At 54.9% G+C, this 16,304-nt stretch overlaps 1 protein-coding gene across 3 annotated transcripts; it reads right to left on the bottom strand.

Annotated features, from left to right (window-relative positions):
* Nucleotides 1-327: 327 nt before the first annotated feature.
* Nucleotides 328-15,655, bottom strand: LOC125132382 (uncharacterized). 3 transcript variants are annotated; one of them, XM_047789545.1, is made up of 4 exons: nt 15,339-15,655; nt 6,860-7,030; nt 6,486-6,638; nt 328-812 (listed from the first exon to the last, which is right to left on the bottom strand). In XM_047789545.1, the coding sequence occupies exons 1-4, from the start codon at nt 15,498-15,500 to the stop codon at nt 681-683; spliced, it is 618 nt and encodes a 205-aa protein (XP_047645501.1). In that variant the 5' UTR covers nt 15,501-15,655; the 3' UTR covers nt 328-680. The 3 variants fall into 3 exon arrangements, with proteins under 3 accessions (XP_047645501.1, XP_047645500.1, XP_047645502.1); XM_047789544.1 differs by lacking the exon at nt 328-812 and having other exon boundaries at nt 6,148-6,638; XM_047789546.1 differs by lacking the exons at nt 328-812; nt 15,339-15,655 and having other exon boundaries at nt 6,148-6,638; nt 6,860-7,228.
* Nucleotides 15,656-16,304: the final 649 nt, after the last annotated feature.

The following is a 16,304-nucleotide window of genomic DNA, read 5'->3' on the forward strand; positions in this document are numbered from 1 at the left end:
CATTAAAATGGGATTACATGGCAAACAGTGACTGGGTGCCTGCTTGTGATGGGTGTTCAGGGACGGATTTTCTAAGGAGGTGACATTTTAGCTGAGACCTGAATGATGAGAGGGAGCCAGCCACCTGAAGAGGCTCAGACAGAGGGAACAACATGTGCAAAGGCCCTGAGACAGGAACAACCTGGGAGTGTCTGGGGCACAGAGAGAAGCCCAGGACAGTCAGTGCAGGGGAACAGTGACCCAGGGGCTGCATCCTGAAGGTTTCATGAGCCAGAGGAAGGAGTTTTAGTATTTTTTATCTTTTATTATTTTTTTCAAGCTGCAATGGAAGCCGTTGGAGGGTTTTAAACAGGGACATGACTTTTTTTTCAACATTAGTCTGCTTTTTAAGAGTTGTTTCAGGTTTACAGAAAAGCTGAGGGGAAAGTACAGAGTTCCCATCACCCTCTCACCGCCTGACGCAAGCGCTTGCCCACAATTTCCCACTGTCGACATCTTGCTTTGATGCACTTGTTGCGATTAGTGAGACAACAGCGACACTTTTTCATGGAAGTCCATCGTTTGCATTCAGATTCACTCGGTGTTGCTCATGGGTTTTGACAAACATACCGTAAATGACAAGTATTCACCGTCACAGTGTCACACAGACAGTTGCTCTGCACAAAAAATCCCACGTCTACTTATTCCTCCCTCCCTGTAAAACCCCAGCCACCACTGATCTTTCTACTGAGTTTGGCCTTCTCCAGAAGAATGTTATGTAGTTGAATCATATAGTGTGCAGCCTTTTCAGATTGGCTTCTTTCATTTGGTCTCTTTAAAAAAAAAAAAAAAAAAAGGATTATATTGGGAGTTCCCATTATGGTTCAGTGGGTTAAGAACCCAACTAGTATCCTTGAGGATGTGTTGATCCCTGGCCTCCCTCAGTGGGTTAAGGATCCAGCATTGCCGTGAGCTGGGGTGCAGGTCGCAGACGAGGCTCAGATCTCAAGTTGCTGTGGCTGTGCTATAGGCCAGCAGCTGTAGCTCCAATTCGACCCCTAGCCTGGGAACCTCCATATGTGGCTGATGCAGCCCTGACAAAAGATAAAAAATTAAAAATAAGTGAAAAAATTATGTGACTGGTTTGCAGAGAACAGATTGGAAGGCTGCAAAAATAACAGCAGGAAGGCCAGTCTGGAGCAAAGCAGGTGTCCAGGGGCTCACAGAAGCCGGTGGCCCAACTGATGGGCAGAAAGGCACGGACTGGGCCAGCTGTGGAGGCAGGGCTCTTGGGAGCTGCTGCGGGAGGGTCAGGGCAGAAAAGGCTGAGGATTACCCTGCAAGGGTTAAACCAGAGCGTGGTGGTGTAAAGTTTTCGTAGGTATGGCTGTGGTTTATTCAATTACTTCAATGCTCTTTGTTTTCTCTTAGGGTGGAAGAAACTCGTCCAGAGGATTCCCCAGTGGCCGAGGATCACACCGCAAAGCAGAAACCAGGTCTGCCTTGGACGGAGGCCCTCCAGCCTCTTCACCCCGAGCCCCACCGCCAGCTACCAGCTCCCTGGCCCCTCTAGTGACTTTGGGCAGCATTTTCTCTGCTCGGTGGTCACTTTGTTGCCATAAATCAATAAGTCACCCACAGATGGAAAAAGCTCCCAGATTTATGCATGTCTCACCCCCCTGCCTAGAAAATGGTCCCCTTTGTCCTTCTTAAAACCCTCCTGGCTTCCCATTGCATCTGGGGGGAAATCCACCTGGAACTGAATCTCAACAAAACTGCCCGTTACCTCGCCCTGACCCCTGAATCAGTTCAGCTTATTTTGGTCTCAAGCAGCTACTTTAAGCCAAAAAAAAAAAACTGGAGAGGTGGTTTGATGGGTTCTTGGGAGGCTGCAGAGGCAGCTCACAGATGGAAAGGACGCGGAGTTGAAGAAAGCTCAATGTGGGAAGGACGGTGCAGGCTGAATAGAAGCCTGCTGCCTTCAGGGGACAGGGCTGCGGTGGCTCCAGGTGCAGTTCTCCCCTCCGTCCATGCCCAGAAGGCACCAGCGCTCCCTGCTTGAGTCAGGAGTGCCGCTTGCCACCATTCCAATCAACCAGATCTTGGTTGGGAGGAGAACAGTTCTCCATGGAACAAGCAGGGCAAAATCCTCAAGGAAGATGGAGCTGCTAATGTCTTGCCAGGCAGCATGGGCCATCCTGCCCCTGGTAACCCCTCACTCAATCACAGCGAGGCTCAGAGGGTCTTGCCATCTTTTTCCCCTTTTCTGCTTATTTGCTTTTTGGTTTTTTGGCATGCAGAAGTTCCAGGGCCAGGGATTGAACCCATGCCACAGCAGCAACAACACCTGGTCCTTAACCCTCTGGCCACCAGAGGGAACTCCTTGCCATCACTTCTTGACCAGCATTTCTTCTTCACTGGGCAGTGGGCTCTTCAGGAATCCCGGCCTTGACTTACTCAGCTTGACCTCCTGCAGCAGAGGTCCCCGCTTGCTCTCCTGCTTTCTCCTATATCAGCTAGAATTTTTGGCTAGGCCTCCCAAAGTAATGCCATGTCCCATCTACCTGGCAGCCAGGGGAGAGCCAATGACAAAGTCCTGACCAATGCATAAGAATGGAGATGGTGCAAGCAGCTTCTAGGCACACCTTTCCTGGGAGGGGGTGCGGCCTCCCCTCCCCACCCTTGTCCTGCTGGCTGGAATGTGGACGCAGTGATGGCCCTGCGGGACCATGTGGAAAAGGGTAACTCCCTGGGAATGGCAGAGTCACCACGTAGAGAGATATGGGGTCCCTGACACCCTGAAACTGCCCTATCAGCTTTGAACTGCTTGCCGTCAGAATATTATGAGAGGCAATGAAACCCCTTTTCCCTGCAAGCCTTCCTGCAGCCTAATAGAACCCACCCTAATAACCACACTAAAAGGGTGACCGACACTTAGTAAGGGCTGGATGCATTATGGCTGAATTATTCATTCAATCGCAAAGAGGGGACCCCTCGCTTCCAGCGTGTCACACATCGGCTGTCGGCATTTTCCCTCCCAGCTCTTCTCCACATCCGGTTGATTTTTTTTGTCTTTTTGTTGTTGTTGTTGTTGTTGCTATTTCTTGGGCCACTCCCGCGGCATATGGAGGTTCCCAGGCTAGGGGTCGAATCAGAGCTGCAGCCACCGGCCTACGCCAGAGCCACAGCAACACGGGATCCGAGCCGCGTCTGCAACCTACACCACAGCTCACGGCAACGCCGGATCGGTAACCCACTGAGCAAGGCCGAGGATTGAACCCGCAACCTCATGGTTCCTAGTCGGGTTCGTTAACCACTGCGCCACGACGGGAACTCCCGGTTGATATTTTTAATAGAGGTATAATTGGAGCAGAAGTAGAAATTTACACCCAGACGCTCCCCTTTCATAGTAATTGCATAGTAAACATTCTCCATGTTAAGTCATATCACCATCGTTTTAAATGGTGTGTAATTTTCTACCAGAGATCGATCATCCTGTAACCACTCCCTTGGTGTTTGATGTATACATTTTTTCCCCACTTTTCGTAATTACAGAGAAGGCTGCAAGGAAGTTGCTTACGACTCTGGTTTTCGCCCCTTTGTCTTGACAGCTCCCTAGAGAATGGGATGGTTGCCTTGCCCAGTGTCCTGGAACACCCTCTGCTTTTACCAGCCACTCTCAAGCTTTATCACTTCCAATTGGATTCTGAACAATGGTCATGATGAGAATAAGAACTACAACAGCAACAGGTGCCCATTTCTGAGCACGGACTGTGTGGCCAAGCCAAGCTGGGCACCTGACAAAAATACGAGTCTGCACATCTCTAGGCACATTATTGCGTGCTTGCCACGTGCCTGGCAAGGGGGACGGTGGGGAGAGGTGCAAATCCCAGAGGCAGACGGGATTCAAGTCTCAGCAAGATCGCGTCCCAGCTGGGAGGTCTTGGGCGAATTACCTCACCTCTCTGTGCCCCCCTTTGCTCATCTCTGAGATGGGGAGAATAGGGGCTGCAGAGGGGATGCAGTGTAAACGAGATAAAAGTAACAGCTGGCATTTCTCGAGAGCTTACTAGGTGCCAAGCACTGTGCTGAAGGTTTGCACCAGTGACTGCCTGTGTTTTCGCCAGAGCAGAGGCATTAAGCGCTTCCAGCTCCATCCTGCAGACGAGACCTCTGACACTCAGAGCACAGCCACCCTTCCCGGAGCAGAGAGATATTCGCCCAAGCTGGTGGTTGAACTTAAAGCCGAGTCTTTTCTTTACTGAGCTCATCAAGCCAGAGCCGGAGCCTCAGCAGCCCAACTGCTCCCTCTGCCCCACCCGCACCCCCGCAGCCAGCATCTCAGGCCTGCCGGGCAGTGAACTGTCCTCCCACGGTTGCCACTATTGCGTGGAATCCCCCAGAAGCTCGGTTAGGGACACTGTCCACCCTCCAGGCTCTTCCTCGGGGCCGGACCTGCTTGGTGCTTCAGATCGTTGCCTCGTTTCATCCTCAAGACAGTCCTAGGACGTAAGGACCACGACCCCTATTTTGCGGGTGGGGAACCCAGGCCCGGGGTGACAAGGTGGACGGCCCGGAATCACCGGGCTGTTGGATTCAAGAGCCGAGAGTCGCAGCCGGGCCCGGAAAGACAAGCCTGGCTTCTTGTTGTCCTCAGCCACCAACCTCACCAGGGCCGGTGGTTTCCAGGCGCTGGGGAAGGGTGTGCTGAGATGGTTCCCAGGTTGCCACGGCTTGCCCCAGGGTTGCCCCTGTGCAGAAGATGCCCGCACCAGGCCTACCAGGTCCACCTGGCCTCTCAAGGCCCAGGCCCAAGGCAGGACCAGGAGCCGAGATGGAGCTGTTGGATGGGTTTCGCACTACCGCTGAAGCAGCCCTGCTCCCCCGCTCCTGCCCTGGGAGGCAGCGGGTGGATCCGGGAATAGTTCTTTCCCACTGCAGGGTGACCTAGTTAGCAGGTTCCTCTTGTCATGTGGGGTTGGCTGAGTAAAACATTCACCTGCTTCTCTGCTCGGAGAAAGCCTGATGCAGCGCTTTCCTTCCCACCCCGCCGCCGCCCCCCCCACTGCCCCCGATTCTCCCGCTGTCCACTCGTCCCAGAAGGCAGGAGAAGGGGAATTATACCCTGAATGTGATGTTTCAGGCCTCAAAACCTACTCACAAACCTCACACTTCCTTCTCACAGCTGGCAGGGCGGACGGACTTACGATCATCCCATTTCACAGCTAAGGAGATGAAGGCACAGAGGATAAGCGACAAGAGCAGGGACACACAGCGGAGGAGACAGAGCCAGGAGTGGCCTGACACCAAGACCAGGTCGGTCCCAGCACCCAGAGCGGCCCTGGTTGCAGGTGCTCCTCACCTGCTCACTGCCTGAAGGGGGCGCTAGAACACCTGGAGGCAGAATTGGGTTGCGGAGTTTAAGATCAAGGACTTGGAAGGCCACCCGACCAGGGTCAGGGCTGGGGTTTGAATTTCGGCATTTATCGGTTCTGTGACTTTAGGTGAGTTTCTACACCTGCCTGAAACTCAGTTTCTGCAGCTATAAAATGGGGATAATAATCACGATTGGGAGTTCCCATCGTGGCTCAGCAGTAATGAACCCAACCAGTGTCCGTGAGGACACGGTTCGATCCCTGACCTCACTCAGTGGGTTAAGGATCTGGTGTTGCCATGAACTGTGGTGTAGGTCACAGATTCTGGCATTGCTGTGGCTGCGGTGGAGGCCGGTGGCTACAGCTCCAATTCGACCCCTAGCCTGGGAACTTCCATGTGCCACGGGAGCGGCCCTAAAAAGACAAAACAAAAAAAACAAACCGTATCTGTGGAGTTCCCAGTACTCTCGTGTGCTCCCAGGTACAGCAGGTTAAGGATTCAGTGTGATCCCTGCAACGGCTCAAGTTGCCTCTGTGGTACAGGTTCAGTCCCAAGCCTGGGGACCTCCACACACCATGGGTGTAGGCAAAAAAAAAAAAAAATCACACCTGCACCCTGGGGGTGTCATGAGGAATTGGTGAGACAGTGTCTGTGGAAAGTGCCCAGTAGGCTCTTTTCACTTTGCACATCCCTTCACCAACCCCCACCCCCCCCACGCCATCCACAGCCTGTGGAAGTTCCTGGGCCAGGGACTGAACCTATGCTATAGCCTCAACTCAAGCCATAGCAGTGATGGATGCTATGCCAGATCCCTAACTAGCTGTGCCACCGGGAAACTCCAACACGTCCTTGATCAAGTTTACTATTAGTGCTGACATCCTGAATTGAACCAAAAAACGTTAGGATTGGTTGGTGTCATGGAAGAGCTGCTGTGGCCAAGGCCTTTGTGGTTTTGCTCACACCATCAGGCACCGCGCCTGGGAGAAAGAGCTGCACTTAAGTCCTACAAGCCTAGCCCAGGGCGACGTGTCCAAAGCCTCGGGCCCTGGCTCTGCCGCATGACCGAGTGGCCTTAGAGGGGGGTGTTGGCTGGAGCCAGGTCTTCCCTGACTTTCCCGGCAGGAACCTACCATAGGCGGGGAGCAGAGGGCGCGGCACACCCTTATGCACACGCTTCTGTCCGAGGCTGTCACCCCAGGGGACGCGTTCCTCTGTGAGTGGCACATTGCACGGGGAAGAGACATCGGGTGCCTGTCCTCGTGGCATCGGGGAGCAGAGGGTGGCTGTGGAAGAGAAGACAGGGGAGGAGATCAGAGGAAGGCGCAAAGGCCCCTGTGGCCCTGCCAGGAGAAGCGGCTGTGGGCCGGTAGCAACGGAGCTGGACGCTGGCGCCAGACACAGCCGTGCGAGCCCCCCCACCCCCATATGAGACACGGAGAGGTTGCTGAGCCCTCAGAGGCTCGGTTTGCCTCTCTGTAAAAACGGGGCGTAATAGGGACCTCACTGGGAGTTGGTTGGTGAGGGCTGGACGAGTCCCCCGCGGGCGCCACCAGCAGGGAGCCGGGCACGGAGCTGGTGCTGAGGAGCAGACAATCGGAACTTGAACCGTCAAGACAGTGAAGCCCCAGGTCCAGCGGTACTTTCTCCGGCATTGGGAGGAAGGGACAGTTGCCGTCTGAAGGAAACAAGGAGTGATGGCGCGGTTGGCACCGGGTCCTGAAGTCCCAGCGTGACCGAGACGGTGGAGAGGCTGGAGGAGGGCGCTGCAGGCAGACGACCCAGCAGGACAAAGCCTGAGGCAGGAATGAGTAGGACACAGTGGCCGACTCGTGGGTTCCCGCCTCGCACTGCAGAAGATGTAGACCCTTCCCTGGGGCCCTTCCTCTGTGACCTCAAGTCCCACGACTCCCGTCCCCACCCCCATTTCACCCCAGCGGCTGCCTCCCTGCTACACACACATCCCCGGAACTTGCCTGATTTTCTCCAGAGCACGCGTCACACTCTTTGATGTACATTATTTTGTCCTTTGGTTTTGTTATTGTCCGTCTCCACATAGGAGACTTCAGGGAGAGGACGCTGCCTGCCTCGTTCCCTGGAGCATCCGCAGTTGCCAGGGCAACAGCAGCACATCGTATGTGCTCAATAAACAGGGTTAAAGCAAGAGGACGGACACACAGCAGCGAGTCCAGGCCAGCAGGAGGAGGGGCCGCAGGAGGCGTCGGTGCAGGCTGACGTCACCCAGAGGAGGGCCGTGAAGCCCGGCCTAGGAGTTTGGGTGACTTTTCAAGAACAAGCAACAGACCTTATGACCAACCAAGTGTGGAGTGGGTCCAGCTTCAGGCCTGGGGGCCTCTGAGATGGCGTTCCTGGATCAAGTTCCAGGCAGGACGCAGGGATACAGACACGGACAGGCCACGCTTCCTTCCTTCTCTCTCTCTCTCTCCTTCTTTCTCTCTCTCTCCCTTTTTTTTTTTTAGGGCCACACCTGTAGCATATGGAAGTTCCCGGGTGAGGGGTGGAATCGGAGCTGCAGCTGCTGGCCTGCAACGTGGGATCCAAGCCATATTTGTGCTGTATCCTTCACACACTGAGCGAGGCCAGGGATCGTACCTGCACCCTCATGGATACTAGTCAGGTTCTTAACTCCCTGAGCCACAGTGGGAACTCCCCATGTTTCCTTTCTTGATGAGCGTCCATTCTAGGGGGATTTGTGGAGCAGCAGGTGGTCAAGCAGGGCCTGGAAAAGTGGGGAGGATTTAAACACTCGGAGGTGTGGGACTGGCCCTCCCCCGAGTAAGGGCCGGGAGACCAGGGTGATGGGAGAGTGGGCGAAGGTCTTGGGAAGTGACGGAGAGAGAGGACGAGGAGGCCTCCCCTGGGGACGCGGGAGGGAGACTGTCCCTCGCTTCCTTCTGGGGTCCCTGGGGAAGAAGCCATGACAGGGCGGCTTCCTACCTGAATGCCTCTCCTGCGGGCAAGGACATGCAACAAAGGGGCATATTCTTCTAGGCATGACCCAGAATCAATAGAGGCTTGTTTGCCTGCTGTCTGGGGAGCAGCCAGGCATGCTGGCCAGGGGACCTGGGCAGTAGGGTGGGAACACCGAGTCCTGAGCCGGGCTGGCTTGGAGCATTGTTCTAGCCCAGGGGGCAGCCACACCCATGTCCTGCAGTGGCTCAGTGAAAAATGGGGGGTGGGGGAGGGGTCCTCTTCGGAGAACATCCAGGCCTGTCCTCCCCTGCAGGTGGGGCTCAGAGACCCCGAGACTCCCGGGCGACTCCCCGGCGGCTCCACGGTTCCCTCCCTGCCTTTGCCCACAGAGCCGAATTTATCCAGAGCAGCTCAGCGTGGCTTCTGGGAAAGTGTTGCGAGGCTCAGGAGCAGAAGACCTGAGCTAAATCCCAGCTCTGTGATCGCTCCCGGCCTCACCTTCCTTGTCTGAAAGATGAGACTGATCATATTCCCAGCGCAGGAAGGAGTGGTTGGGTGGATCCAAGAAGACAGCCTGTGCGAAGGCGCTTTGCAAACAGCGGAGTGCCTACACCTGTTAGGAGCGCTGGGAAGAGGAGTCCCGTCGTGGCTCAGCGGTAACGAATCCGACTAGGATCCGTGAGGATGCGGGTTCGATCCCTGGCCTCGCTCCGTGGGTCAAGGACCCGGCGTTGCCCTGAGCTGTGGTGTAGGTGGCAGACACAGCTCGGATCCCGCGTGGCTGTGGCTGTGGTGTAGGCTGGCGGCTACAGCTCCGATTGGACCCCTAGCCTGGGAACCTCCACATGCCGCGGGTGCGGCCCCACAAAAGACAAAAAAAAAAAAAAAGGGAATGCTGGGCAGATGTTGCTCCTAAGAGGACTTGGCCTTGGCCAAGCGGCAGAGTGGGGTGCACACAACCCTGACCACCCTGAGAGCACGCTGCTGAGGGCAGAGGCCACAAGCCAACCTGCCCACCTCTAGCCCCATCTTCTCTCCTTGCTCCGCCAGCACACATCCCACCTCTGATAAATGGTCCTCCTTTCCTGATAGTTGATTTCAGGCTGAAACCCTATAGGACTGAAAGAATCAGCTACCGCTTTGAGAGTTTGCTGGGCCAAGCGCTTGCCTGAGCCCACTGAACCCTGGCAGCACCTCGTAGCCAAGTCCAGACACTGTCCCCCGTCTCACAGAAAGGAAACTCAGGTTCGGAGTAGTGAATGAACTCGACTGCTGTCCAGCCAGAGAGTGTCTGAGCCTGGAACGAAACACACATCTCAGACCCCAGGGTCAGCTAATGCAGCTCCCCCCCAATCCAAAATTGACCCTCCCTACTCACCCGCCACCTCTGGGGAGACGGGGCGGGCTACCCCGCAAGGCAGCCTGTTTCACTGTTGGGGCACCAGAACCACCTCTGGAGGGGAGGCTCAGCTCAGACGGAGGGGGTGACACAGGGTGGGGAGGGGGTGGCGGGAAGGTCTGCCACACAGGCCAGCAGGGCACACGGAGGGTGCTGAGGGAGGCCAAGGTGACTTTACCTGGGCCTCCCCTGCTGTGGAGGGTGGCTTCCTCTTCTGCCTCCCCAGGACATGGGGCCAGGGCAGGGGGCCCTTCTGGGGAAGCCGAAAAGGGGACAGGAGGATGTGACTCGGGGCTCACCCCTGCTCACGTCTCACTTTCTTTTCTGTTTCCTCGTCCCCAGTGGGCGTGGTGGGCCTGGCAATGCCTCGATGCGGCTCTAGATCATTCTCCCAGCTATTTCCTACCTGCTTCTGCCCTGACTCAAGCCTCCGCTCCGCCCCCAGCTCACTGCGAACACCGAACACCGAAGCCAGCGGAAGAGTCCGACCACCCCAGCACCAGCACGTCCCAGCCTCCTGCCTCTCTGCTCCGATCCTCTGCGCTCCCTCTTCTTCCTGGGGATGAAGCCCAGCTCCCCGCACCTGCCCTGTGTCGATGTCAGATCCCACCCCCGCACTTGCAGGGGACAAACCTCCGCAAACCCCCGCTCTCTTCAGAGTCATCTAATCTCCCGCCTCGACTGGGTCACTGTCATGAGCGTACAAACAAGCGAGTACGCCTCTCACCTTTAACGCGCTCACCAGCCCCTCTGGATCCACCTCTGTATGGAGCCCCACGCTTGGGGCCACTCTGCCCTTTGCTTCCAGAGTGATCCCCGCTGCCTCTCCCTCCCTCCCCCCTCTCGAGCCCCCTCCCCACAGGCGACGGCATCCACCACGCCACTGAGCCACCCGTGTCAGGTTATCAGGGACCCCTCCTCGCCGAGGCCACTGGCCGTTCTCAGTCCCCGTCGCCTCCTGGACGCACCTGCTCCCCCAGCCTCCTGGCTGCTTCTCCCGGCCAAGCTGGAGGGAATATGGTGCCAGCCACTGGGAGGCCTCCCTTCACCGCAGGGCTGCTGCTCAGGAGGGACTGCCCCCTCTTTGTGGAGGACTCTGAGTGGCCCATCCTGGGCCGGGGGCCGACCTCTGCATCAGTCGTTTATGCCAGGGCCAAGAGCGCGTTAGGGGAGACGTGACAAATGGAGTCACGCTCTCAGCCGTGTTGCCCAGGAAAGGGCGACGGCGGCCGGGAAGACACCCTGCGTGGTGTCTGCTACACCAGCCCGGGGGCCTGGGAGAGCAGAGCTGGCTGCCGGACCAAGACTTGGGGGGAGGATGGGGGTGGGGAGGATTGGGTGGGTGCCAGAGATATTTAAGAATAGGACTGGGGAGGAGAGTGAGGTTCGAGAGGACGCCTGCCTCTTCCTATCACGTGCCAGACCCCATCAGGGTGGCTGAGGTGAAGCGGGGATCCAGGAGGAGCCCTCGGACAGTTCTGCTCCCAGGAGCAGTGATGCAATATGCACACTGGCCGGGGGTCGGGGTGGGGGGACAGCATCCCTGGGGTCTCATCTGCTGCAATCATTGGGAAGTGGGGGTGATGTGTGAGACCAATCACTCAGCCTCTGGAGGCCTCAGCTTTGTCCCCCAGGATGAGACTCTGTATTATCTGCTGTCCCAGGATTTAGGGAGGGAGGGCTGGGATAAAAAGGCTTTGAGCAATGGCAGCCATTGTCATTCTTCTTGACGCGGTGGTGGTTTTCTCTGATGCCTGCAGGAGACCTGCCCTGGAAAGACTGGGGGCTGTTTGGGGGCGGGGGCGCTCATAGGATCCCCTGCCCCCGCTGACACACCTCTCCTATCTCCTCCTAAAGTCCCCGACTCCAGAAGTCCGTGTTTTTCTATGTTCCCCGAGCAGAGCGCCTGCAGCAGAACCACTTGGATCGCTCATACGAAAGGTAGACTAAAAACCTGCAGAACCAAAGTCGCGGGGCCTGGCCCAGGACGCTGCCATCTGGTGCCTACTGGAGCATGAGCACCAACTGCCACAAAGCCTTCCTCATCACACTCGGAGACCAGGGTTAAAGCCCACAGGGCACAGGTGCGTTGAAACGGGCATTCAGGCGTACACGGCTGACAGCCGATCCTGTACCCAGACGAGCCCTCGGTACAGGGAGAGGTGGGCAGATGGGAAGGAGAAGAGCTTGAGCGAGTGGAAGGAAAACGATCCAGGGAGGGAAGGGGCAGGGAGGCGGTGGCTCCAAAGTCTGTGCCTCTCCCACACTTTCACCAGGGCTCGCGGCATCGAGAGCTCAGGTGAGGATTTGATTTCTTTACGCTGCCTTGATGCCTAAACCTCCAGGAACTCATCTGGCACGCATCACAGCTGCGAGGAGTAGACACAGGAAAGGGGTCATTGCCCCCTTTGACAGGTGAGGGGACTGAGGCAGAGAGGTGAGACGGGGTGCCCACGAGCGTTGGTTCATCACCCATGTGTTGACACCTGATCAGGTGCCCATCCTGGGACACACCTAAATGAGGCTAAACTAGGTCACCAGACCGTAGCCAGGGGCCAGCCCCATCCGAGCATCCTGCTGCAGGCTGGTGGGCGTCCTGTCCATTCCTGCTGGGTCTCACTAGGCAGGAGATGATCAGTTACTTCTCCAGCCTTGCCTCTTTTGCCATTTGCTTCTGTTCAAATTCTAGAGACTCTGAGTTCACGCTTGATGATTCGGTGGCGGAAAGTAACATTTGTGTTTTTAAGGTCAGAAAAGGGGAAGAGAAAGACAGCGCCACGAGAGTGAAAAATGACTTCCTCACATCGGCCACAGCCAAAACCAAGGAGAGCAAATGCTAAGCCTCCCAAAGAGGGTCTTCTGATGGGAGAGAGGGAGATATTTGCCAAGTGGGACCCACCAGGGGGGCTCTGCCTGCAAAGGGGCGGGGGGGGGAGTGATGGGAAGACATGGGTCATTGGGTGCAGGCAGGGGCCAGCGGTCAAGAAGGAAATTCTAGGGCAGGATGAGAGAACAGAGGAAGCCGTGTAGCATTTTGACGGAGCTTTGCTCTGTGCTGTGTGTGCAGCCCTGTCCTCCAGCCTCCGACGAAATCCTCAGTGAACTTGGCATTACTCTCAAGGCTTTATGACGCACTTGGATCGGCCTTTGGGGTCTTGGCGAAAGGGCTAGGCTCTCCTTAAGAGGAGGTGCAAGTTGCCAACGGAGGCTGTTCCTCGGGCTCTCAGAGCTGGTTTCCGTCTCCAGGTAATTTAAAAATGGCTCAGCCTGGAGCAGAACAGAAAGATCTTTTGTCTTGAGACACAATGAATAATGAAAGTCCCATTGTGTCCCAGGAGCGAGGGTCCGGTGTGATACAGCTCTTCCAGAAGACTGGAGCTTTTTGGTGGCAGGATATTTTTCCTCCTAGACTCTGTTTTTCCTGGCTCTGGCCTCATGGTTATAAGCATCTCTCTTCTGATTTGGACCACAGCTCCAACCCGGGCCCTTCCAACTTCCCTGGGCTCTGGCTCGCCACGCATGAAGGGGCTTTGTGGGTTCCTAGTGAATTAAGAACAATGGGCGACGGGGACAAGAAAAACTTGGTGGCCAGGAGTGCTGAGTCTTGCCAAGTGCCCGTTCCAGTTGTCCCCGAGAGGGGGCATGTGGCGGGAGGCCCTCTTTGTCCTCTGTTATTGGGACAGGACTTGTGGGATGTCTTAAAATTGTTTATCCAGATGGAATTGAAATCATCCTGTGTGCCCTTTGGCTAGATGAGCAGAGAGGCCAGCATCACCCCTTTGTGGACAGTGCCTCCCTCCCCCACTACTTACTGCGACTTCTTTGGATCTTTCGAGAACAGCCAGGGCTTCTAAAATCCAAGAGAAGTGGACCTGTTAGACTCTCACTTACAAGGCGGGGACGAGAGTCTAATGTCCAGAGGCAGTCAGGTGACACTGGCATCTGTGCCAGGCAGCCCCGCTCTCTGCTCGGGTTGTGGTACTGGTACCCAGCACTGGTGCTCACGCTGCACGCCCTCGCTCTCAGGGCTCTCAGCCTCTGCTCCAGGCACTGAGAGCCTGTGGGCCATCCTCCCCCTGTGCCACACCGCCGTCCCTGTCGCCTCTTGGGTGGCGCCACCTAGTGTCCCCGGTTTCCGCTGTCCAAATCAGTCACTTTCACTCTTGATCCCAGACCCCAAAGGTCCAGGCAACTCGTTTTGAACAATAGGTCTTGAATTGCCCTAAGCGGAGCCAGAACTTAGAAACTCAAAACAATTCCCCCGAGGGGTGAGGAAACACCTCCCATCCCACCTCACCCTCTGGAAGAGAGACAAGAGGGAATTTTAGGCAGCTCTGTTGCTAAAGCAGAAAAAAAAAAAAAAAGTTTTCAGTGGGTCATTCCTACTTTATTTACTTATTTATTTTGCTCTTTAGGGCCGCGCCCACGGCATATGGAGGTTCCCAGGCTAGGGGTCGAATCAGAGCTGTAGTCACTGGCCTACACCACAGTCACAGCCATGCAGGATCCAAGCCGCGTCTGCAACCTACACCACAGCTCACGGCAACGCTGGATCCTTAACCCACGGAGCGAGGCCAGGGACCGAACCCGCATCCTCATGGATACTAATCAGGTTTGCTACCACTGAGCCACAACAGGAATCCCTCTATTTTTATTTTTTATTCAAAGGTCCTGTTTTTGTTTTTGTTTTTTTCTTTTTGCACATGATACGTTCCCTTCAGACTTTTTAGAAAGTTTTGTGAAATCTGAGAATGTGGACAACTGAGTGGTAAAAGCGGGGACCCTGAGATAGTATTTTGGGGTGAAGCATTGTCCTTGACTGTTTCTGAATAGCTGGGCTCAGCCTGCCAAGTATCATAAGCTATTTGGTGTTTGTTTCTAGGTAACTGTGAGAATCTCTGTATCTTTTTATCTGTCTTCCTCTTGCTGTAAAGTTATAAAAATAAGTAACAAATGTGGCTGATGTCAGAAGTGCTTCGTCAGAAGCCAAAGGTCTCTGTCTGGTCTGTAGCAAAAGCTCTCTCCTTGTGGGCTGTGGAATATTCCAAAAGCCTTCAGCGTCATCGCGAGGGCTTCGTGGGCGCCCTTCAGTCCCGCAGTTTTATCACAGAGGCGTCGAGGGCCGGCTGTTTGTGTTTGAATCTCAGCTCCGCCAACGTTCTATCCTGTGTTACATTAAAACGTGTTACTTGAAACCTCTGAGCTTTATTTTCATCATCCAAGAGGGAGAGATGCTATTACAGGCCTGTAACTCACGGAGTCATGGCAGGGAATTAAAATGATTACTTCACACGAAGAGTTGAGTTCTGTGCCCCATGTCGTCATGCTTCTCCTTATTAGTAATAGTATCTCCATGTGTCAAACACCTGTTATTTTCCAGGCACTGGACTAAAACTTGCCCTCCGTCGTCTCAAACCCTCACAACGTCCCTGTTTTATATAAAGGGAGGTTCTCGCCCAATGCTGGACTGTTTCAGAATTTGTCTGCAGAATTTGTTTTCAAGACCAGCTCTTTGGGGATGTTGGAAGCTCCAGAGCCTCTGCTCTCTCGGCGCGGCATTAGCGGTACCTGCTCAGAGCTGTAGGCAGAGTATTTAGCACGTCCTTTGTACACACACACACACACACACCCGGATACCATCCAAAGAACTTACCAGCCCTCTCCGCACAGGCCTGACCTTCGGCGTGGAAGCTGCGTAACCGCAGGCTGGGGAGAAAGGGGAGGAGGGCTCCGTCCTGGGCCAAGTATTAACGCTGCAGCTGCTGGAGAGCGTCACACATGCAAAACTGTCCCCAAACCCATTTCCAAAGCCCATGCGCCCACCTTACAGACAATCAGACAATACGCTTTTTTTTGGCCAATCGAACAATAATTATTCTAGTCATTCTTTTTCCATAAAATATCTCTTCCAGGAGCGAATCTTTGAATTGGCCTGCTAGAGACTCTCTCCCTTGAAGCAAGATGATGACAATATTTTGATATGTGCTCATAACTGAAATGCCTGGAGATTTTTGCCTTTCCTTCCTCCTTCCTTCCTTCCTTCCTTCCTTCCTTCCTTCCTTCCTTCCTTCCTTCCTTCCTTCCTTTCTTTCTTTCTTTCTTTCTTTCTTTCTTTCTTTCTTTCTTTCTTTCTTTCTTTCTTTCTTTCTTTCTCTCTTTCTTTCTTTCCTTCTTCCTTTTTTTAACAGTGGAGACATGGGGAGAGGTTTCCAAAGACTTGGGGAGGGTCAGACTCGGAACAGAGTGGAGGCAACAACTATTTATTAAGAAGGGCAGGGAGTTCCCGCCGTGGCGCAGCGGAAACGAATCTGACTAGGAACCATGAGGATGTGGGTTCGATCCCTGGCCTTGCTCAGTGGGTCAAGGATCTGGTGTTGCCATGAGCTGTGGTGTAGGTCACAGACGCAGCTCGGATCTGGCTTGGCTATGGCTGTGGTATAGGCCAGCTGGCGACAGCTCTGATTAGACCCTTAGCCTGGGAACCTCCATATGCCATGGGTGCGGCCCTAAAAAGACAAAAAGAAAAAAAAAAGAAAGAAGGGTTTCAGTAATTCAGACCCAAGGTGGCCGCTGTGGTGGATTTCAGCTCTGATCAGCCCTGAATACAACATGGTTCAAA

The sequence above is a fragment of the Phacochoerus africanus genome, chromosome 8 (genome assembly GCF_016906955.1).
Source record: "Phacochoerus africanus isolate WHEZ1 chromosome 8, ROS_Pafr_v1, whole genome shotgun sequence".
Lineage (NCBI taxonomy): Eukaryota > Metazoa > Chordata > Mammalia > Artiodactyla > Suidae > Phacochoerus > Phacochoerus africanus.